Genomic DNA, 24,288 nt, shown 5'->3' on the forward strand with positions numbered 1-24,288 from the left:
TCAAAAAATTCAATCAGGCTTGTAAAGCATGACCTGTCTTTGACAAAGCCATGCTGACTATTCCTGATCATATTATACCTCTCCAAATGTTCATAAATCCTGCCTCTCAGGATCTTCTCCATCAATTTACCAACCACTGAAGGAAGACTCACTGGCCTATAATTTCCTGGGCTATCTCTACTCCCTTTCTTGAATAAAGGAACAACATCCGCAACCCTACAATCCTCTGGAACCTTTCCTGTCCCCTTTCATGATTCAAATATCATCGCCAGAGGCTCAGCAATCTCCTCCCTCGCCTCCCACAGTAGCCTGGGGTATAACTCATCCGGTCCTGGCGACTTATCCAACTTGATGCTTTCCAAAAGCTCCAGCACATCCTCTTTCTTGATATCTACATGCTCAAGGTTTTCGGTCTGCTGCAAGTCATCACTACAATCACCAAGATCCTTTTCCATAGTGAATACTGAAGTAAAGTATTCATTAAGTAACTCCACAATCTCCTCTGGTTCTATACACATTTTTCCACTGTCACACTGGATAGGTCCTATTCTTTCATGTCTTATCCTCTTGCTCTTCACATACTTGTCGAATGCCTTGGGGTTTTCCTTAATCTTGCCCACCAAGGCCTTCTCATGGCTCCTTCTGGCTCTCCTAATTTCCTTTTTAAGCTCCTTCCTGTTAGCCTTATAAACTTCTAGATCTCTAACATTACCTAGCTCTCTGAACCTTTTGTAAACTTTTCTTTTCTTCTTGACTAGATTTATTACAGCCTTTGTACACCACGGTTCCTGTACCCTACCATAACTTCCCTGTCTCATTGGAACATACCTATGCAGAACTCCACACAAATATCCCCTGAACGTTTGCCACATTTCTTCTGTACTTTTCCCTGAGAACATCTGTTCCCAATTTAAGCTTCCAATTTCCTGCCTGATCGCCTCATAATTCCCCTTATTCCAATTAAATGCTTTTCTAACTTGTCTGTTCCTATCTCTTGCCAGTGGTATTGTAGATTATCATACTGCTTATTTCTTGCCAACTATCATTGACAAAAATTATTGCTTTTTGACCAGGAGCACATGCAACAGATGCTGTTTAAAACTGCTCACTTTAAGCACAAGTGCAAGTGACTGATGCTGGTGAGAAACTTTTCAAAAACAACCTCTCATCCTAAATGAAGGAAGGGAATCCCGGCTATTTTCTTGATTCGTTTCTGTTCTTTAAGTGTTGACTCCAGTAAGCACTGGCCCAATGAGGTGGAGTCCACTGTACACAATTACCCATCGGCCTCCTACACTCCGGGGGAAAGAAATCTCACAGCCTGTCCAGTCTCTCCTCATACCCGAAGTCCTCCAGCCCCGGTAATGTCCGTGTGAAACTCCGGACTTTTTCCCAGTGTAACGTTATCCTTCTGACTAGAATACGTGTCCTGACCTACACACAACCCTACAACATGTTCAGCTCAGTGCCCTGACCGATGAAGGCCAGCGTGTGAAACGCCTTCTTCACTACCTTGTGTCACCTCTTTCAGGGAGCCCGTCTCCAGACTTGTACAATCTCCTCCCTCTAATGCAGATGGTTTCCAAAGCCTCAACATCCTTCCTCTCGTGGGGCAACCACAACTATACTCAGTTTTCTTCATGCAGCCAACCAGGGATTTATCAAGCTGAAATGGAACAACTTGACTTTTGAACTCGATGCCTTTGGCAAATAAAAGGGAGCATGCCATACGTCTTCTTAACAGCCACGTTGAGGAACCTGTGAACCAAGGTCCCTCTGCTCACCAACAAGGATGAGGATCTTGCCCTCAACAGTGCACCGTCTCTGTACGGTGCCCGACCAATGTGCAACCTTTCATATGTGGCTGGGTTAAACTCCATCTGCCAGGGAGTGACGGAGGGTGGTTAGTGATCCTAGACAGAGATCTGATCACATCTGGGGAGTGACAGAAGGGTGATCGAAGATGGGGAGTGACAGAGGGGTGATCGGTGACAGGGAGTGACGAAGGGGTGATCGGAGACAGGGAGTGACGGAGGGGTGATCGGAGACGGGGAGTGACGGAGGGGTGATTGGTGACGGGGAGTGACGGAGGGGTGATCGGAGACGGAAGGGTGATAGGTGATGGGGAGTGACGGAGGGGTGATCGGTGACGGGGAGTGACGGAGGGGTGATCGGAGACGGGGAGTGACGGAAGGGTGATCGGTGATGGGGGGTAACGGAGGGGTGATCGGAGACGGGGTGTGACGGAGGGGTGATCGGTAACGGGGAGTGACGGAGGGGTTGATAGGTGACAGGGAGTGACGGAGGGGTGATCGGTGACGGGGAGTGACGGAGGAGTGATCGGTGACGGGGAGTGACGGAGGGGTGATCGGAGACGGGGTGTGACGGAGGGGTGATCGGTGACGGGGAGTGACGGAGGGGTTGATAGGTGACAGGGAGTGACGGAGGGGTGATCGGTGACGGGGAGTGACGGAGGAGTGATCGGTGACGGGGAGTGACGGAGGGGTGATCGGAGACGGGGAGTGACGGAGGGGTGATCGGAGACGGGGAGTAACGGTGGGGTGATCGGTGATCAGTGATGGAGTGGTGATCGGTGACGGGGAGTGACGGAGGGGTGATCGGTGATCAGTGACAGAGGGGTGATTGGAGACGGAGAGTGACGGAGGGGTTATCTGTGACGGGGAGTGATGGAGGGGTGATCGGAGACGGGGAGTGACGGAGGGGTGATCAGTGACAGAGGGGTGATCGGAGACGGGGAGTGACCGAGGGGTGATCAGTGACGGGGAGTGACGGAAGGGTGATCGGTGACGGGGAGTGACGGAGGGGTGACCGGAGACGGGGAGTGACGGAGGGGTGATCGGTGACAGGGAGTGACGGAGGGGTGACCGGAGATGGGGAGTGATGGAGGGGTCATCGGAGACGGGGAGTGACGGAGGGGTGATCGGTGACGGGGAGTGACGGAGGGGTGATCGGTGATCAGTGACAGAGGAGTGATCGGTGACGGGGAATGATGGAGGGGTGATCGGTTACGGGGAGTGACGGAGGGGTGACCGGAGACGGGGAGTGACGGAGGGGTGATTGGAGACGGGGAGTGACGGAGGGGTTATCTGTGACGGGGAGTGATGGAGGGGTGATCGGAGAAGGGGGGTGACAGAGGGGTGATCGGTGATCAGTGACAGAGGGGTGATCGGTGATCAGTGACAGAGGGGTGATCGGAGATGGGGAGTGATGGAGGGGTGATCGGTGACGGGGAGTGATGGAGGGGTGATCAGAGACGGGGAGTGACAGAGGGGTGATCGGTGACGGGGGGTAACGGAGGGGTGATCGGAGATGGGGAATGACGGAGGGGTGATCGGTGACGGGGAGTGATGGAGGGGTTGATAGGTGACGGAGTGACGGAGGGGTGATCGGAGACGGGGAGTGATGGAGGGGTGATCAGAGACGGGGAGTGACAGAGGGGTGATCGGTGATGAGTGACGGAAGGGTGATCGGTGACGGGGAGTGACGGAGGGGTGATCGGTGATCAGTGACGGATGGGTGATCGGAGACGGGGAGTGACGGAGGGGTGATCGGTGACGGGGAGCGACGGAGGGGTGATCGGTGACGGGGAGCGATGGAGGGGTGATCGGAGATGGGGAGTGATCAGTGACAGAGGGGTGATCGGTGACGGGGAGTGACAGAAGGGTGATCGGTGACGGGGAGTGACGGAAGGGTGATCGGTGATCAGTGACGGATGGGTGATCGGTGACGGGGAGTGACGGAGGGGTGATCGGAGACGGGGAGTGACAGAGGGGTGATCGGAGACGGGGAGTGACGGAGGGGTGATCAGTGACGGGGGGTAACGGAGGGGTGATCGGAGACGGGGAGTGACGGAGGGGTGATCGGTGAAGGGGAGTGATCAGTGACAGAGGGGTGATCGGAGACGGAGAGTGATGGAGGGGTGATCGGTGACGGGGAGTGACGGAGGGGTGATCGGAGACGGGGAGCGATGGAGGGGTGATCGGAGATGGGGAGTGATCAGTGACAGAGGGGTGATCGGAGATGGGGAGTGACGGAGGGGTGATCGGAGATGGGGAGTGACGGAGGGGTGATCAGAGACAGGGAGTAACGGAGGAGTGATCGGAGATGGGGAGTGATCAGTGACAGAGCGGTGATCGGAGACGGAGAGTGACGGAGGGGTGATCGGTGACGGGGAGTGACGGGCGGTGATCGGTGATCAGTGACAGAGGGGTGATTGGAGATGGGGAGTGACGGAGGGGTGATCGGGAATGGGGAGTGACGGAGGGGTGATCGGAGATGGGGAGTGACGGAGGGGTGATCGGTGACGGGGAGTGATGGAGGGGTTGATAGGTGACAGGGAGTGACGGAGGGGTGATCGAAGATGGGGAGTGACGGAGGGGTGATCGGAGACGGGGAGTGACGGAAGGGTGATCGGAGACGGGGAGTGACGGTGGGGTGATCAATGATGGAGTGGTGATTGGTGACGGGGAGTGACGGAGGGGTGATCGGTGATCAGTGACAGAGGGGTGATTGGAGACGGGGAGTGACGGAGGGGTGATTGGAGAAGTGGGGTGACAGAGGGGTGATCAGTGACGGATGGGTGATCGGAGACGGGGAATGACAGAGGGGTGATTGGTGACGGGGAGTGACGGAAGGGTGATCGAAGATGGGGAGTGACGGAGGGGTGACTGGAGATGGGGAGTGACGGAGGGGTGATTGGAGACGGGGAGTGACGGAGGGGTGATCGGAGACGGGGAGTGACGGAGGGGTGATCGGTGACGAGGAGTGACGGAGGGGTAATCGGTGATCAGTGACAGAGGGGTGATCGGTGTCGGGGAGTGACGGAGGGGGTGATCGGAGAAGGGGAGTGACGGAGGGGTGATCGGAGACGGGGAGTGACGGAGGGGTGATCGGAGACGGGGAGTGACGGAGGGGTGATCGGAGACGAGGAGTGATCGGAGACGGGGGAGTGACGGAGGGGTGATCGGTGACGGGGAGTGACGGAAGGGTGATCGGTGACGGGGAGTGACGGAGGGGTGATCGGAGACGGGGAGTGACGGAGGGGTGATCGGTGAAGGGGAGTGATCAGTGACAGAGGGGTGATTGGAGACGGGGAGTGATGGAGGGGTGATCGGTGACGGGGAGTGACGGAGGGGTGATCGGAGACGGGGAGCGATGGAGGGGTGATCGGAGATGGGGAGTGACGGGCGGTGATCGGTGATCAGTGACAGAGGGGTGATTGGAGACGGGGAGTGACGGAGGGGTGATCGGGAATGGGGAGTGACGGAGGGGTGATCGGAGATGAGGAGTGACGGAGGGGTGATCGGTGACGGGGAGTGATGGAGGGGTGATTGGAGAAGGGGGGTGACAGAGGGGTGATCGGTGATCAGTGACAGAGGGGTGATCGGAGATGGGGAGTGACGGAGGGGTGGTCGGAGATGGGGAGTGACGGAGGGGTGGTCGGAGACGGGGAGTGACGGAGGGGTGGTCGATGACGGGGAGTGACGGAGGGGTGATCGGAGACGGGGAGTGACGGAGGTGTGATCGGAGAAGGGGAGTGACGGAGGGGTGATCGGAGACGAGGAGTGATCGGAGACGGGGGAGTGACGGAAGGGTGATCGGTGACGGGGAGTGACGGATGGGTGATTGGTGACGGGGAGTGACGGAGGGGTGATCGGTGACGGGGAGTGACGGAGGTGTGATCGGAGACGGGGAGTGACGGAGGGTTGATCGGAGACGGGGAGTGATGGAGGGGTGATCGGTGACGGGGAGTGACGGAGGTGTGATCGGAGAAGGGGAGTGACGGAGGGGTGATCGGAGACGAGGAGTGATCGGAGACGGGGGAGTGACGGAAGGGTGATCGGTGACGGGGAGTGACGGATGGGTGATTGGTGACGGGGAGTGACGGAGGGGTGATCGGTGACGGGGAGTGACGGAGGTGTGATCGGAGACGGGGAGTGACGGAGGGGTGATCGGTGACGGAGGGTTGATCGGAGACGGGGAGTGATGGAGGGGTGATCGGTGACGGGGAGTGACGGAGGGGTGATCGGAGACGGGGAGTGACGGAGGGGTGATTGGAGAAGGGGGGTGACAGAGGGGTGATCGGTGACGGGGAGTGACGGAGGGGTGATCGGAGACGGGGAGTGACGGTGGGGTGATCAGTGATGGAGTGGTGATCGGTGACGGGGAGTGATGGAGGGGTGACCGGAGATGGGGAGTGACGGAGAGTGACGGAGGGGTGATCGGAGACGGGGAGTGACGGAAGGGTGATCGGTGATCAGTGACGGATGGGTGATCGGAGACGGGGAGTGACGGAGGGGTGATCGGTGAAGGGGAGTGATCAGTGACAGAGGGGTGATCAGAGACGGAGAGTGATGGAGGGGTGATCGGTGACGGGGAGTGACGGAGGGGTGATCGGAGACGGGGAGTGACGGAGGGGTGATCGGAGACGGGGAGTGACGGAGGGGTGATCGGAGACGGGGAGTGACGGAGGGGTGATTGGTGGCGGGGAGTGACGGAGGGGTGATCGGAGACGGAAGGGTGATCGGTGACGGGGAGTGACGGAGGGGTGATCGGAGACGGGGAGTGACGGAAGGGTGATCGGTGACGGGGAGTGACGGAAGGGTGATCGGTGACGGGGAGTGACGGAGGGGTGATCGGTGACGGGGAGTGACGGAGGGGTGACCGGAGATGGATAGTGACGGAGGGGTGACCGGAGATGGATAGTGACGGAGGGGTGATCAGAGACGGGGAGTGACGGAGGGGTGATTTGAGATGGTGGGTGATGGTATGGTGATTGCAGACGGAGGACACAGGACTGTGTTGGCTCCATTTGCCCAGCAGCGGAGGTGATTAACACCAGGGGGATAAACCAGTTCCTTGGCCTCTGTCCTTATAGCATAAGTGCACAGGATATGCCGGCATGGGTTGTCATAATGATCCGGTTTGTGCTCTCGGGGTGTCTGACAAGGTGGGGTTGAGTACTCAGTGTTTCTGGTGTCTCTGTCTGGCCACAGGCTGCCCAGATGAATGCCCAGTTGGCTGCACTTCCTCCACTCAACGTCCCGAAGCTGTCAGTGATCCAGGAGGGAAAGGCAGAAGATGCAGCCATTGGTGCCCTGAACAGGAAGACCAGCCAGTTACTGCAGAACCTGCAGCAAATCAGTGCACGAATCCGTGTGGTGGACATCTCCCACCGAGCCCCAGGTCAGAACTACAGCTGCGATGTGGACTACAATTTCCAGTTGCAGCTGGAAATAGAAAAAGCGTGTCAGAGGAAAATGTCAAGATAATTATGGGGGATTTTAATATGAAAGTGGATTGGGAAAGTCAGGAAGGTACTGGATCTCAGGAGAGGGAGTTTGTAGAATGCCTACGGGATGGCTTTTTGGAGCAGCTTGTCCGGAAGCCCAGCAGGGGACCGGCTGTTTTGGATTGGGTGTTGTCTAATGAACCTGAGGCGATTAGGGAGCTGGAGGTAATGGAACCCCTTGGAAGTAGTGATCATTACATGATTGAGTTCAGTTTCAAATTTGAAAAAGAGAAGCTGGTATCAGGTGTATCAATATTTCAGTGGAACAGGGGAAATTACAGTGGTATGAGAGGGGAACCTGCCCAAGTCGATTGGAAAAGTAAGCTGAATGGAGGGACGTAGAGCAGAATATGATGAAATTCCTGCAAGAAATAAGGAAAGTGCAGGAAATATATATTCCAAGAAAAAAGAAAACCATAAATGGAAAAATGGGACAAATGTTTCTAACGTGAGAGGCTAAGGCAAAAATAAAAGCAAAAGAGACGCCTACAAGGAAACAAAAATAATGGGAAAACTGAAGACTGGACGACTTTTAAAAACGTACAGAAGGAAATTAAGAAAGTCATTAGGAAAGAAAAGAAGAATTATGAAAGGAAGCTGGCAATTAGAATGAAAAAGGATACTAAGAGTTTTTTACAAAATATCTGAGGAGTAAAAGAATGATATGGGACCGATTGAAAATGATGCTGGAGAAATTATAATGCATAACAAAGAGATGGCAGAGGAATTAAATGAGTATTTTGCATCAGTCTTCACAGTGGAAGACATTAGTAACATACCTGATAGCCAGAGGTCTCAGGGAATAGAATTAGATACAGTCAAGATTACTGAAGAGAAAGTGCTTGGGAAGCTAAGTGGACTAAGAATAGATAAGTCTCCCGAACCAGATGAGGTGCACCCACAGGTTCTGAAGGAGGTGGCTTTGGAGATTGTGGAGGTATTGGAAATGATCTTCCAGGAATCAATAGACTCTGGCATGGTTCTGGAGGACTGGAAGGTTGCAAATGTAGTTCTGCTGTTTAAGAAAGGAGGGAGCCAGCTAAAAGAAAATTACAGACCTATTAGTCTGACATTGGTAGTTGGAAAGTTATTGGAGTTGATTCTCAAGGACGAGGTTATGAAATACCTCGAGGTGCATGACAAGATAGGCCCAAGCCAGCATGGTTTCATGAAGGGAAGATCCTGCCTCACCAACCTATTGGAGTTTTTTGAGGTAATCTCAAATAAGATTGACAAGGGAGAGGCTGTGGATGTTGTGTATTTTGATTTTCAAAAGGCCTTCGATATGGTGCCGCATAAGAGGCTGCTTAATAAGCTGAGAGCCCATGGAATTACAGGAAGGATATTGGAACGGGTGGAGCATTGGCTGATAGGCAGAAAGCAAAGGGTGGGAATAAAGGGATCCTATTCTGATTGGTTGCCGGTTACTAGTGGTGTTCCGCAGGGGTCGGTGTTGGGGCCGCTTCTTTTTACAATGTATATCGATGATTTAGTTTATGGATTAAATGGTTTTGTGGCTAAGTTTGCGGATGACACCAAGATAGGTGGAGGAGCAGGAAGTGTTGAAGAAACGGAAAGGTTGCAGAGAGACTTGGTCAGTTTAGGAGAGTGGGCAAAGAAATGGCAGATGAGATACAACGTTGACAAATGTACTGTTGTACATTTTGGAAGAAGAAATAATCGGGCAGATTATTATTTATATGGGGAGAAAATTCAAAAATCGGAAGTGCGAAGGGACTTGGGGGTCCTCGTGCAGGATACCCTAAAGGTTAACCACCAGGTTGGATCGGCAGTAAGGAAAGCGAATGCTATGTTGTCATTCATTTCAAGAGGAATAGTGTATAGGAGTAAGGAGGTGTTGATGAGGCTCTATGGGGCATTGGTGAGACCTCATTTGGAATACTGTGTGCAGTTTTGGGCCCCCTATCTTAGAAGGGTTGTACTGATGTTGGAGAGAGTTCAGAGAAGATTTACGAGGATGATTCCTGGAATGCAGGGGCTAACATATGAGGAGCGTTTGTCGGCTCTTGGACTGTATTCATTGGAGTATAGAAGAATGAGAGGGGATCTCATAGAAACATTTTAAATGTTGAAAGGACTGGACAGAGTAGATGTGGAAAGGCTGTTTCCCTTGGTGGGTGAGTCCAGGACAAGAAGCCACAGTCTTAGAATTAGAGGTGAGAGGGGAACAGAGGTGAGAAATTTTTTTAGCCAGAGGGTCGTGGATTTATGGAATTTGTTGCCACATACAGCTGTGGAGGACCGATCATTGAGAGTGTTTAAGGAGGAGATTGATAGGTATGTAATTAGTCAGGGTATCAAGGGATATGGGGAAAAAGCCGGAAATTGGAACTAGATGGGAGAATAGTTTAGCTCATGATGAAGTGGTGGAGCAGACTTGATGGGCCGAATGGCCTACTTCTGCTCCTTTGCCTTGTGATCTTGTGAGTACGTCGCTCTCCCCATGTCACCGGGCGGGTACGTCGCTCTCCCTGTGTCACACGTTGGGTATGTCACTCTCCCCGTGTCACCAGGCGGGTACGTTGCTCTCCCGGCGTCACCAGGCGGGCACGTTGCTCTCCCTGTGTCACACATTGGGTACGTCGCTCTCCCCGTGTCACCGGGCGGGTACGTCACTCTCCCCGTGTCACTGGGTGTGTACGTCACTCTCCCCGTGTCACACATTGGGTACGTCGCTCTCCCCGCGTTACTGGGTGTGTACGTCACTCTCCCCGCGTCACTGGGTGTGTACGTCACTCTCCCGGCGTCACCGGGCGGGTACGTTGCTCTCCCTGTGTCACACATTGGGTATGTCGCTCTCCCCGCGTCACTGGGCAGGTACGTTGCTCTCCCCGCGTCACCGGGCGGGTACGTCGCTCTCCCCGTGTCACCGGGCGGGTACGTCGCTCTCCCCGTGTCACCGGGCGGGTACGTTGCTCTCCCTGTGTCACACATTGGGTATGTCGCTCTCCCCGCGTCACTGGGCAGGTACGTTGCTCTCCCCGCGTCACCGGGCGGGTACGTCGCTCTCCCCGTGTCACCGGGCGGGTACGTCGCTCTCCCCGTGTCACCGGGCGGGTACGTCGCTCTCCCCGTGTCACCGGGCGGGTACGTCGCTCTCCCCGCGTCACCGGGCGGGTACGTCGCTCTCCCCGCGTCACCGGGCGGGTACGTCTCTCTCCCCGTGTCACCGGGCGGGTACGTCTCTCTCCCCGTGTCACCCGTTGGGTATGACACTCTCCCCGCGTCACCGGGCGGGTTCGTCGCTCTCCCCGCGTCACCGGGCGGGTACGTCTCTCTCCCCGTGTCACCGGGCGGGTACGTCTCTCTCCCCGTGTCACCCGTTGGGTATGACACTCTCCCCGCGTCACCGGGCGGGTTCGTCGCTCTCCCTGTATCACACGTTGGGTACGTCACTCTCCCCGTGTCACCGGGCGGGTACGTCGCTCTCCCCGCGTCACTGGGTGTGTACGTCGCTCTCCCCGTGTCACCGGGCGGGTACGTCTCTCTCCCCGTGTCACCGGGCGGGTACGTCTCTCTCCCCGTGTCACCCGTTGGGTATGACACTCTCCCCGCGTCACCGGGCGGGTTCGTCGCTCTCCCCGTGTCACCGGGTGGGTACGTCGCTCTCCCTGTATCACACGTTGGGTATGTCACTCTCCCCGTGTCACCGGGCGGGTACATCGCTCTCCCCGCGTCACCGGGCGGATCTCCGTGTGATTGCAGCAGGACTGAGACAAACTGGAAGAATGGGCAAAAAATTGGCAGATGGAATACAGTGTTGGGAAATGTATGATAATGCATCTTGGTAAAAGGAACAATAGTGTGGACTATTATCTAAGTGGGGAGAAGGTTCAACAGTAGAAGTGCAGAGAGACTGAGAAGTCTTCGTGCAAGACTCCCAGAAGGTTAATTTACAGGTTGAGTCTGTGGTAAAGGCAAATACAATATTGGCATTTATTTCAAGGGGAATAGAATGTAAAAGCAAGGTGGTAAGACACTAGTCAGGCTGCACTCAGACCCCACTTGGAGTACTGTGCTCAGTTCTGGTCATCTCACTACAGGAAAGATGTGGAAACCATAGAAAGGGTGCAAAGGAGATTTACAAGGATGCTGCCTGGATTGGGGAGCATGCCTTACGAGAATAGGTTGAGTGAACAGAGCAACGGAGGATGAAAGGTGTATAAGATGATGAGAGGCATTGATTGTGTGGATAGTCAGAGGCTTTTTCCCAGGGCTGAATTGGCTGCCACAGAAGGGCTTAGGTTTAAGGTGCTTGGAAGTAGGTACAGAGCAGAAGTCAGGGGCAAACACGAGGAAATCTGCAGATGCTGGAATTTCAAGCAACACACAAAAAATTGCTGGTGAACGCAGCAGGCCAGGTAGCATCTATAGGAAGAGGTACAGTTGATGTTTCGGGCCGAGACCCTTCGTCAGGACTAACTGAAGGAAGAGTGAGTAAGGGATTTGAAAGTGGGAGGGGGAGGGGGAGATCCGAAATGATAGGAGAAGACAGGAGGGGGAGGGATGGAGCCAAGAGCTGGACAGGTGATAGGCAAAAGGGATATGAGAGAATCATGGGACAGGAGGCCCAGGGAGAAAGAAAATGGGGAGGGGTTATGGGGAGGGGGGAAACCCAGAGGATGGGCAAGGGTATGGTGAGAGGGACAGAGGGAGAAAAAGGAGAGAGAGAAAAAAATAATAATAAATAAATAAATAAGTAACGGATGGGGTACAAAGGGGAGGTGGGGCATTAGCGGAAGTTAGAGAAGTCGATGTTCATGGCATCAGGTTGGAGGCTACCCAGACGGAATATAAGGTGCTGTTCCTCCAACCTGAGTGTGGCTTCATCTTTACAGTAGAGGAGGCCGTGGATAGACATCTCAGGATGGGAATGGGATGTGGAATTAAAATGTGTGGCCACTGGGAGATCCTGCTTTCTCAGGCAGACAGAGCATAGGTGTTCAGCGAAACAGTCTCCCAGCCTGTGTCGGCTTCCTCTACTGTCAAGATGAAGCTACACGTCCGGGATTGTCTGGGTCTGTGTTGGGACGTCCCAGGTTGTCTGGGTCTGAGGTGGGACGTCCCGGGATTGTCCGGGTCTGAGGTGGGACGTCCCGGGGTTGTCCGGGTCTGAGGTGGGACGTCCGGGATTGTCCGGGTCTGAGGTGGGACATCCCGGAATTGTCCGGGTCTGAGGTGGGACGTTTGGGATTGTCCGGGTCTGAGGTGGGACGTCCAGGATTGTCTGGGTCTGAAGTGGGACGTCCGGGATTGTCGGGGTCTGAGGTGGGAAGTCCCGGGGTTATCTGGGTCTGAGGTGGGATGTCCCGGGGTTATCCGGTCTGAGGTGGGACGTCCGGGATGGTCCGGGTCTGAGGTGGGACGTCCCGGGTTGGGTGCGATTTGGGGGTAAAGGAGCCTACAGGCGGCAGACCCCTACGAGACCCCCAGCTCAGCCAGGTCTCTGGGGAAACGCCATCTCACTGTGTATCCAGTCACCGTAGATTCGCAGGCTCCGCTGGGGCACACGTGCAGCCCCCTGAGTAATACAGACTTGTGTTGCAGGTTCTGCAGTGGCTGAGAGGAGGGTGAGCCCAGCCACACAGCTCCTCGAGCAGACTACCCGTCTGCAACAGCTGAACCAGAGCGTTGAGCGCATCAAGGTAAAGCTCTGTGCCGTTGTGGGGGGAGGGTGAACCGGAGTGCCGGGGGTGGGGTGGGGGGGGTGAACCGGAGTGCCGGGGGGGGGGGGGGGGCTTGCTGTTAACATTGCTGACCTTCTCTTTCTCCACAGGATGAGGTGAGCCGTGTGTCCGTTCAGCGACCTGGAGCTCGTGCCCCATCTGACTTCGCACTGTTCCCCACCACTGCCTTCACTAAGGTCAGTGTCCTCTGTTCTCTAACCACTCCCTCCCCTCCTCTGATCATCCCATCCCATTTACCTCCCCCTCTTCTCTGACAACCCCCTTCCCCTACCGCTCAACTTTCCCTCCCCCCTTCTCTGATCAGCCATCCTCTCTTCCTCCTTTCCCCTTTCCCTCTCCATATTGATATTGTGCTGGACGGTTGCCACATTTTCTGTCTGGGATCAGTGGTGACCTTGGGCTCGGCGGAAAGCATGAGCAGACACGGTACAGGTCGGGGATGGAGTTGAAGATGGTCACACGACCTGCCGAGAGCGAGCTGGATCTCGAGCTTGGCTGACCAGGGCTGTAACCCAGCTCGCTCTGTGTTAGACACAGCATCTGGTCATTGCCCTGGGGAAGATGGTGACTGAAGGTCACTCTCCACTGTCGTCTCACAGTACGGCCCAGGACAGGCCATCCAGCCCGATGTTGTGTGAACTAATTAATGGAACACCTATCTGAACGAATCCCGTCTGCCCACGTAATGTCCATATCTTTACAGTTGTCCTGTCTGAGCACCTCGATCAAATCCACTTCCACCACCAGCCCAGGCAGTGCGTTCCAGGCACTCACCACTCCCTGTGTTAAATAAACCTGTCCCACACATCTCCTTCACCCTCTCTTACCTTAAACCTGTGCCTTTAATATTAGACATTTCCATTCTGGGGAAAATGATGCTGGCTGTCTGTCCTGCCTATACCTCATAACCTTATAACCGCTAACAGATCTCGCCTGGGCCCCCACCCCTCCAAAGAAAACAGCCACATTTGTCCAACCTCTCCTAATATTCTCCAAACCAGACAGCTTCCGGGTAAATCCCTGCACCCTTTCCAAAATCTCCACGGCCTGCCTATTCTGAGGCAATCAGACAGGACGGTTGGTGGAGTGGTGGATAGTGTGGAAGGCTGTTGAAGGTTACAATGGGACATTGACAGGATGCAGGGTTGGGCTGACAAGTGGCAGATGGAGTTTAATCCAGGTAAATGTGAAGTGATTTACTTTGGAAGATCGAACTCAAAGGCAGAATACAGTGATGATAGCAGGATTCTTAGCAGCGTGGAGGGACCGAGAGATCTTGGTGTCCACGCCACAGATCCCTCAAAGTGCCACACAATTGATAGGGGAGGTAGGAAGGGGGATGGCGTGTCAGTCAGGGGATTGACTGCAGCTTTATGAAACCCTGGTTAGACCTCACTTGGAATACTGTGTTCAGTTTTGGTCACCTCATTACACACAGGTTGTGGAAGCTTTAGAAATTTGCCAGGATGCTGCCTGGACTGCGGGGCATTTGTTATGAGACTTCTGTCTTTGCAGTGAAGGAGGATGAGAGATGTACAGGATGATAAGAGACATAAATTGAGTAGATAACCAGAGACTTTTCTCCCCAGGACAGAAATGGCTGATGTGAAGGGCCATAATTTTAAGATGACTGGAGGAAAGTGTGGGGGTGGGGGTGTCAGAGGTAGGTATTTTACACAGAGAGTGGTGAGTGCAGGGAACACGCTGCCGGGGGTGGGGTGGGGGGTGAATGAGCGAAATACATTAGAGACATTTAACAAACTCTTAGACCCAGAAAGATGGGGGGCTGTGGAGGAGGGGAGGTCCTGACCAAAGCTCTTGGCCCAAAACATCAACTGTTCATTCTTTTCCTTAGGTGCTGCCTGGCCTGCTAAGTTCCTCCAGTATTTTGTGTGTGTTGCTTGGATTTCCAGCACCTGCAGATTTTCTCTAAAGGATGGCTGTTTTGATCTTAGAGTAGGTTAAAAGTTTGGCACGACATCCTAGGCCTAAGGAGTTCTACTGAGAAGTGTTCTATGCAGCCTAACTAGAGTTTTATAAAGCTGTAACATAACCTCCTGACTCTTGAACTCATTTCTTTGCCTACTACAGACAAGTAGGCTATTTGCCTTCTTAACCATCCTATCAACCCATGAACCCACTCTCATGGAGCTATGAACTTGGACCCCAAGGTCCCTCTGCTCATCAACACTGTTAAGGATCTTGCTTTTAACAGTGTGCTAGCTCTTTACATTTGCATTTCCAAGGAGCAACACTTCGCATTTGGCCGATTAACCTCCATTTTCCATTTCTTGCCCATATCTGCAACTGATTAATTTCCCGCTTTATTCTTTACCAGCTGGAGTTTAGAAGAATGATGGAGGATCTCATTGAAACCTATCGAATATTGAAAGGCCTAGAGTGGATGTGGATAGAATGTTTCCGATGGCGGGGTAATCTAGGACCAGAGGGCACAGACCTAGAATAGAGGTGATGCCCATTTAGGACAGAGATGAAAAGGAATTTCTTTAGCCAAAGTTTAATGAAACTATGGAATTCATTGCTGTGGATGCCTGTAGAAGCCTAGTCACTGGGTATATTTAAAGCAGAGATTGATAAGTTCTTGAACAGTCAGGGTGTCAAAGGTTACAGGGAGAAGACAGGAGAATGGGGTTGAGAGGGTTAATAATTCCACTATGATGGAATGGTAGAGCAGATTTGATGGACCAAGTGGCTTAATTCTGCTCCTATGTTTGAAAGAAACATAGAAAACCTACAGCACAATACAGGCCCTTCAGCCCACAAAACTGTGCCGAACATGTCCCTACCTTAGAAATTACCTAAGGTTACCCATAGCACTTGTTTTTCTAAACTCCTTGTACCTATCCAGGAGTCTCTTAAAAGACCCTATCTATTTTGCCTCCACTACTGTCGCCAGCAGCCCATTCCACGCAGTCACCACTCTCTGCGTAAAAACTTACCCCGACATCTCCTCTGTATCCACTTCCATGCACCTTAAAACTGTGCCCTCTCGTGCTAGCCATTTCAGCCCTGGGAAAAAGCCTCTGGCTATCCACACGATCGATGCCTCTCATCATCTTCTATCAGGTCTCCTCTCATCCTCCGTCGCTCCAAGGAGAAAAGAACGAGTTCACTCAACCTATTCTCATAAGGCATGCTCCCCAATTCAGGCAACATCCTTGTAAATCTCCTCTGCACCCTTTCTATGGTTTCCACATCCTTCCTGTAGTGAGGTGACCAGAACTGAGCACAGTACTCCAAGTGGGGTCTGACCAGGGTCCTATATAGCTGTAACATTACCTCTCGGCTCTTGAAATCAATCCCACAATTGATGAAGGCCAATACACCGTATGCCTTCTTAACCGCAGAGTCAATCTGCACAGCTGCTTTGAGCGTCCTATGGACTCAGACCCCAAGATCCCTCTGATTCTCCACACTGCCAAGAGTCTTACCATTAATACTATATTCTCCCATCATATTTAACCTACCAAAATTAACCACCTCACACTTACCTGGGCTGAACTCCATTTGCCACTTCTCAGCCCAGTTTTGCATCCTATCACTATCCCTCTGTAACCTCTGACAGCCCTCCACACTATCCACAACACCCCCAACCTTTGTGTCATCAGCAAATTTACTAACCCATCCCTCCACTTCGTCATCCAGGTCATTTATGAAAATCACGAAGAGTAAGGGTCCCAGAACAGATCCCTGAGGCATCCCACTGGTCACCAGCCTCCATGCAGAATATGACCTGTCTACAAACATATATAACCATATAACAATTACAGCATGGAAACAGGCCATCTCGGCCATTCTAGTCTGTGCCGAATACTTACTCTCACCTAGTCCCACCGACCTGCACTCAGCCCATAACCCTCCATTCCCTTCCTGTCCATATGGCTATCCAAATTTATCTTCAAATGACAATATCGAACCTGCTTCCACCACTTCTGCTGGAAGCTCGTTCCACACAGCTACCACTCTCTGAGTAAAGAAGTTCCCCCTCGTGTTGCCCCTAAACTTTTGCCCTTTAACTCTCAACTCATGTCCTTTTGTTCGAATCTCCCCCACTCTCAATGGAAAAAGCCTATCCACATCAACTCTATCTATCCCACTCATAATTTTAAATACCTCTATTAAGTCCCCCCCCTCAACCTTCTACGCTCCAAAGAAAAAAGACTCAACTTGTTCAACCTTTCTCTGTAACTTAAGAGATGAAACCCAGATAACATTCTAGTAAGTCTTCTCTGTACTCTCTCAATTTTGTTGACATCTTTCCTATAATTCGGTGACCAGAACTGTACACAATACTCCAAATTTGGCCTTACCAATGCCTTGTACAATTTCAACATTACATCTCAACTCCTATACTCAATGCTCTGATTTATAAAGGCCAGCATACCAAAAGCTTTCTTCACCACCCTATCCACGTGAGATTCCACCTTCAGGGAACTATGCACCATTATTCCTAGATCCCTCTGCCCTACCATTTACCATGTATGGCCTATTTTGATTAGTCCTACCAAAATGTAGCACCTCACATTTATCAGCATTAAACTCCATCTGCCATCTTTCCGCCCACTCTTCTAACTGGCCTAAATCTCTCTGCAAGCTTTGAAAACCTACTTCATTATCCACAACGCCACCTATCTTAGTATCATCTGCATACTTACTAATCCAATTTACCACTCCATCATCCAGATCATTAATATATATGACAAACAACATTGGACCCAGTACAGATCCCTGAGGCACACCACTGATCACTGGCCTCCAATCTGACACACAGTTATCCACCACTACTCTCTGGCGTCTCCCATCCAACCACTGCTGAATCCATTTTACTACTTCAATATTAATACCTAATGATCGAAACTTCCTAACTAACCTTCCATGTGGAACCTTGTCAAAGGCCTTACTGAAGTCCATATAGACAACATCCACCACTTTACCCTCGTCAACTTTCCTAGTAAACTTTTCAAAAAATTCAATAAGATTTGTCAAACATGACTTTCCACGCACAAATCCATGTTGACTGTTCCTAATCAGACCCTGTCTATCCAGATAATTATATATACCATCTCTAAGAATACTTTCCATCTATTTACCCACCACTGACATCAAACTCACAGAACCCTTTTTAAACAATGGAACAACATGAGCAATATGCTAATCCTCCGGCACCATCCCCATTTCTAATGACATCTGAAATATTTCTGTCAGAGCCCCTGCTATTTCTATACTAACTTCCCTCAAGGTCCTAGGGAATATCCTGTCAGGACCCGGAGACTTATCCACTTTTATATTCCTTAAAAGCGCCAGTACTTCCTTTTCTTTAATCATCATAGTTTCCAAAACTTCCCTACCTGTTTCCCGTACCTTACACAATTCAATATCCTTCTCCTTAGTGAACACCGAAGAAAAGAAATTGTTCAAAATCTCCCCCATCTCTTTTGGTTCCACGCATTGCTGTACACTCTGATTTTCTAAGGGACCAATTTTATCCCTCACTATCCTTTTGCTATTAATATAACTGTAGAAATCCTTTGGATTTATTTTCACCTTACTTGCCAAAGCAACCTCACATCTTCTTTTAGCTTTTCTAATTTCTTGCTTAAGATTCTTTTTACATTCTTTATATTCCTCGAGCACCTCATTTACTCCATGCTGCCTATATTTATTGTAGATATCTCTCTTTTTCCGAACCAAGTTTCCAATATCCCTTGAAAACCATGGCTCTCTCAAACTTTTAACCTTTCCTTTCAACCTAACAGGAACATAAAAGATTCTGTACCCTCAAAATTTCACCTTTAAATGACCTCCATTTCTCTATTACATCTTTCTCATAAAATAATTTGTCCCAATCCATTCCTTATGAATCGTTTTGCATCTCCTCAAGGTTAGCCTTTCTCCAATCAAAAATCTCAACCCTGGGTCCAGTCCTATCCTTCTCCGTAATTATATTGAAACTAATGGCATTGTGATCTGGAACCGAACCGAAGTGCTCCCCAACACATACCTCCGTCAGCTGTCCTATCTCATTCCCTAACAGGATATCCAACGCTGCCTCTTCTCTAGTTGGTACCTCTATGTATTGCTACAAAAAACTATCCTGCACACATTTTACAATCTCCAGACCATCCAGCCCTTTTACAGTATGGGCTTCCCAATCTATGTGTGGAAAATTAAAATCTCCCACAATCACAACCTTGTGCTTACTACAAGTATCTGCTATCTCCTTACAAATTTGCTCCTCCCCTTCTCGCTCCCCATTAGGTGGTCTATAATACACCCCCATAAGTGTTACTACGCCTTTCCCATTCCTCAATTCCACCCAAATAGCTTCCTCTCATCTATCCTTTGCCTTCTGTGGACAAGCCAGTTCTGGATCCACAAAGCAAGGTCCCCATGGATCCCATGCCTCCTTACTTTCTCAATAAGTCTTGCATGGGGTACCTTATCAGATGCCTTGCTGAAATCCATATACACTACATCTACTGCTCTTCCTTCATCAATGTGTTTAGTCACATCCTCAGAAAATTCAATCAGGCTCGTATGGCATGAGTTACCTTTGACAAAGCCATGCTGAAGATTCCTAATCATATCATGTCTCTTCAAATGCTCATAAATCCTGTCTCTCAGGATCTTCCCCATCAGTTTACCAACCACTGAAGTAAGACTCACTGGTCTATAATTTCCTGGGCTATCTCTACTCCCTTTCTTGAATGAGGGAACAATATCTGCAACCCTCCAATCCTCCAGAACCTCTCCCGTCCCCATTGATGATGCAAAAGTCATTGCCAGAGGCTCTAATATACCATCCACAACAGCACCAATCGTCATAGTTTATGCACCTTGCTATCCAGGTCATCTATATCTATCTATATACAGCATGCAAAAGTTTGGGCACTCCTGGTCAAAATTTCTGTTACTGTGAATAGCTAAGCGAGTGAAAGACGACTTAATTTCCAAAAGGCATAAAATTAGAGATGACACATTTCTTTAATATTTTAAGCAAGATTACTTTTTTATTTCCATCTTTTACAGTTTCAAAATAACAAAAAAGGAAAAGGGCCCGAAGCAAAATTTGGGCACCCTGCATGGTCAGTACTTAGTAACACCCCCTTTGGCAAGTATCACAGCTTGTAAACACTTTCTGTAGCCAGCGAAGTCCTTCAGTTTTTGTTTGGGGGATTTTTGCCCATTCTTCCTTGCAAAAGGCTTCTAGTTCTGTGAGATTCTTGGGCCGTCTTGCATGCACTGCTCTTTTGAGGTCTATCCACAGATGTTCGATGTTTAGGTTGGGAGACTGTGAGGGCCATGGCAAAACCTTCAAGCTTGCACATCTTGAGGTAGTCCATTGTGGATCTTGAGGTGTGTTTAGGATCATTATCCTGTTGCAGAAGCCATCCTCTTTTCATCTTTAGCTTTTTTACAGACGGTGTGATGTTTGCTTCCAGAATTTGTAGGTATTTAATGGAATTCATTCTTCCCTCTACCAGTGAAATGTTCCCCGTGCCACTGGCTGTAACAGAAGCCCGAAGCATCATCGATCCACCCCCGTGCTTAACAGTTGGAGAGGTGTTCTTTTCATGAAATTCTGCACCCTTTTTTCTCCAAATATACCTTTGTTCATTGTGGCCAGAAAGTTCTATTTTAACTTCATCAGTCCACAGGACTTGTTTCCAAAATGCATCAGGCTTGTTTAGATGTTCCTCTGCAAACTTCTGATGCTGAATTTTGTGGTGAGGACGCAGGAAAGCTTTTCTTCTGATGACTCTTCCATGAAGGTCATATTTGTGCAGGTGTCGTTGCACAGTAGAACAGTGCACCACCACTCCAGAGTCTGCTAAATTTTCCTGAAGGTCTTTTGCAGTTAAATGGGGCTTTTGATTTGCCTTTCTAGCAATCCTATGAACAGTTCTCTCGGAAAGTTTTCATGGTCTTCCAGACCTCAACTTGACCACCACCGTTCCTGTTAACTGACATTTCTTAATTACATTACGAACTGAGGAAATGGCTACCTGAAAATGCTTTGCTATCTTCTTATAGCCTTCTCCTGCTTTGTGGGCATCGTTTATTTTAATTTTCAGAGTGCTAGGCAGCTGCTTAGAGGAGCCCATGGTTGCTGATTGTTGGGACAAGGTTTGAGGAGTCGGGGTATTTATAAAGCGTTGAAATTTGCATCACCTTGCCTTTCCTAGCGATGACTGTAAACAAGCCATAGCCCTAACAAGCTAACTGAGGTCTGAGACCTTGATAAAAGTTACCTGAGAGCTCAAATCTCCTGGGGTGCCCAACCTTTTGCATGGTGCTCCTTTCCTTTTTTTCACTCTAAAATTGTACAAAACAAAAATAATTCACTACACAAAATATTCTGCAGATGCTGTGGTCTAAGCAACACACACAACCCGCTGGAGGAACTCAGCAGGTCGGGCAGCATCCGTGGAAACGATCAGTCGATGTTTCAGACCGAGACCCTTCGTCAGGACTGAAGAGGGAGGGGACAGAGGCCCTATAAAGAAGGTGGGGGGGGCCACTTCAGCCCTCACCCCATCCTCCCGTCACCACAATAGGGACAGAGTTCCCTGTGTCCTCACCTACCACCCCACCAGCCTCCGGATCCAGCACATTATCCTCCGCAACTTCTGCCACCTTCAACAGGATCCCACCACTAAGCAAATCTTTCACTCTCCACCCCACTCCGCTTTCCACAGGGATTGGTCCCTCCCCACGGATCTCCCACCCGGCACTTATCCCTGTAAGCATAAGTGCTACAGCTGTCCCTACACCTCCTCTCTTGCCACCATTCAGGGCCCCAAACAGTCCTTCCAGGTGAGGCAACACTTCACTTGTGAGTCTGTTGGGGTCATCTATTGCATCCGGTGCTCCCGGTGCGGCCTCCTGTACATCGGTGAAACCCGACGCAGATTGGGGGACTGCTTCGTCGAGCACCTCCGCTCCGTCCACCACAACAGACAGGATCTCCTGGTAGCCACCCACTTCAACTCTGCTTCCCACTCCCATTCAGATATGTCCATACATGGCCTCCTCTACTGCCATGATGAGGTTAAACTCAGGTTGGAGGAGCAACACCTCATACACCATCTAGGTAGTCTCCAGCCCATTGGTATGAACATAGAATTCTCCAACTTCTGGTAATTCTCTCCCCCTCCCTTCCCCTATCCCTATTTCACTCTGCCCCCTCCCTCAGCTGCCTACCTCCTCCCTCATGGTTCCGCCTCCTTCTACTACTCACTGTGTTTTCCCCTATTCTTTCTTCACCTTTCCTGCCTATCCCCTCCCTGCTTCCCCCCCCCCACCCCCACCCCCACCCCCACCCCCACCCCTTTATCTTTCCCCTTACTGGTTTTTCACCTGGAACCTACCAGCCTTCTTCCCACCCTCCCCCATCTTTTTTATAGGGCCTCTGCCCATTCCCTCTACAGTCCTGATGAAGTGTTCCGGCCCGAAACGTTGACTGATCGTTTCCAAAAATAATACACTAATCTTGCTTAAACTGTTGAAAAGAATGTTTCATCTATACCTTTATGACTTTATCAGTTCACCTGCTACTCATTTAACTATTCACAGTAACAAAAATTTTGTTCAGGGGTGCCCAAACTTTTGCATGCCACTGTATACCGATATTTAATATGTATATAAACATCTCAAATTCAATTGTCACTCAATATATTACCACATGGGTGGTTGGTTGTTGTAAATGCCATTTTGGGGCTCTGTTGACAGTGGACTAATGGGAACTTTCCTGCTGTCTGCATACAGCATACATAGGGAAAATGTTCACACAGCTGGCTAGATGCCCACTTTTTAAATTACAAAGTTTCTTTACAAAAATTCACATTTTTAAATGAATCTTTTATAGTTCAGGTGTAGGATGAGCTGGTGGAAGTTCTTGTCTGGAATACTTTTTTCCAGTACGATAGCTGGTACCTCCATTGCTCCCAGTATTGACTTGTTGCAGTTACTTCTTGACATCAGTGAACGAGTCAGTTATCTCCCAGCCTGCATGCTTTCGTGGCCACTTGCAGCCAAAGATCCATCAGTACTCTTAAGGCCCCGCCCTTAACCGTCTACTGTCCCTTTACACTTGATCTATCAAAGTGCAACACTTCACGTGTGGCAGAGTTAAACTCCGTTTGCCAGTGCTCCACACCACCCACACCACCACCTTCCGCAAACTTCTCGGGCTTCTGGCCGACTACAGGTATCAATTATAACTGACGTTTCGATGACCAACTCTGCCATCATCTCCAGGGACAATGACTGGGCATGTCTAGGCGGGTGGTATTTATACCCCTGTATTCCATCCCTTTGATTGGTTAGTCCTCATCCAATCAGGTTTCCGCTGACCCACCTTGTTTACAATCAAATTCCAGTTCTTACTTAGAGCGAGACCTTCGTCTTTGTTAAAATTCTTTCTCTCTCGTTTTATTTACCAAGCCATTGGCACGGTAGTTTTGTGCCATTGAAGTTAAGCCTATGGCCTTTGCAAATGCGGTGTTCTGCTACCGCCGATTTCTCCAGGTAACCCGGATGGATACACCTCCTTGATGTGCATTTCCACTGTGCATCTTGTCTGCTGATAAACACCGCTCTGCATTCACTGGGAACAGAACTACTGTAGTGGGAACAGGAGGAGCAGATATATTGCAGTTGGGTGTAAATATAATAGGGTAGCATCAGAGTGAGATTTTATCTTCCCTGATATAGACTGGGTCAGCCATGGTGTAAAAGGTTTGGACTGAGCAGAATTTGTGAAATGTGTCCGAGAGCTGCTTTTCTGAGTACGATGAGTAATGCTGAGTGATAGAGAGCAGGGAGTCTGCAGAAGGACTTAGATTGGGAGAATGGGCAAAGATGTGGCAGATGGTATATACTCTAGGGAAGTGAATGGTCATGCACTTTGGTAGAAGGAATAAAGTCAGACTATTTTCTAAATGGAGAAAATTCAAAAATCGGTGATGCAAAGTCCTTGTGCAGGATTCCCTAAAGGTTAATTTGCAGGTTGACTTGGTGGTGAGGAAGGCACATGTGATGTTAGCATACGTTTTAAGAGGAGCAGAATATAAAAGCAAGGTTATAATGAGGCTTTATAAACACTGGTCAGACCAGACTGGAGTATTATGAGCAGTTTTGGGCCCTTTATCTAGGAAAAGATTGTTCTGGCATTGGAGAGAGCCGAAAGGAGGTTTACAGGATTGATAGGGTTAACATAAGAGGATCACTCAGGGCCTGTGTTCA

The 24,288-nt window shown here is 50.4% G+C and overlaps 1 protein-coding gene across 3 annotated transcripts in view; it reads left to right on the top strand.

Moving 5' to 3' along the window:
- LOC140196914 (dynactin subunit 1-like) overlaps nucleotides 1–24,288 on the top strand; it is a 379,455-nt gene that overhangs the window by 352,885 nt on the left and 2,282 nt on the right. For all 3 annotated transcript variants that reach the window (XM_072256848.1, XM_072256849.1, XM_072256847.1), the window contains 3 exons: nucleotides 7,017–7,206; nucleotides 12,881–12,978; nucleotides 13,110–13,196. In XM_072256848.1, the coding sequence (XP_072112949.1) occupies nucleotides 7,017–7,206; nucleotides 12,881–12,978; nucleotides 13,110–13,196 (375 nt within the window). The remainder of the gene's footprint in view (nucleotides 1–7,016; nucleotides 7,207–12,880; nucleotides 12,979–13,109; nucleotides 13,197–24,288) is intronic.

This window comes from Mobula birostris, chromosome 4 (assembly GCF_030028105.1).
Source record: "Mobula birostris isolate sMobBir1 chromosome 4, sMobBir1.hap1, whole genome shotgun sequence".
NCBI lineage: Eukaryota > Metazoa > Chordata > Chondrichthyes > Myliobatiformes > Myliobatidae > Mobula > Mobula birostris.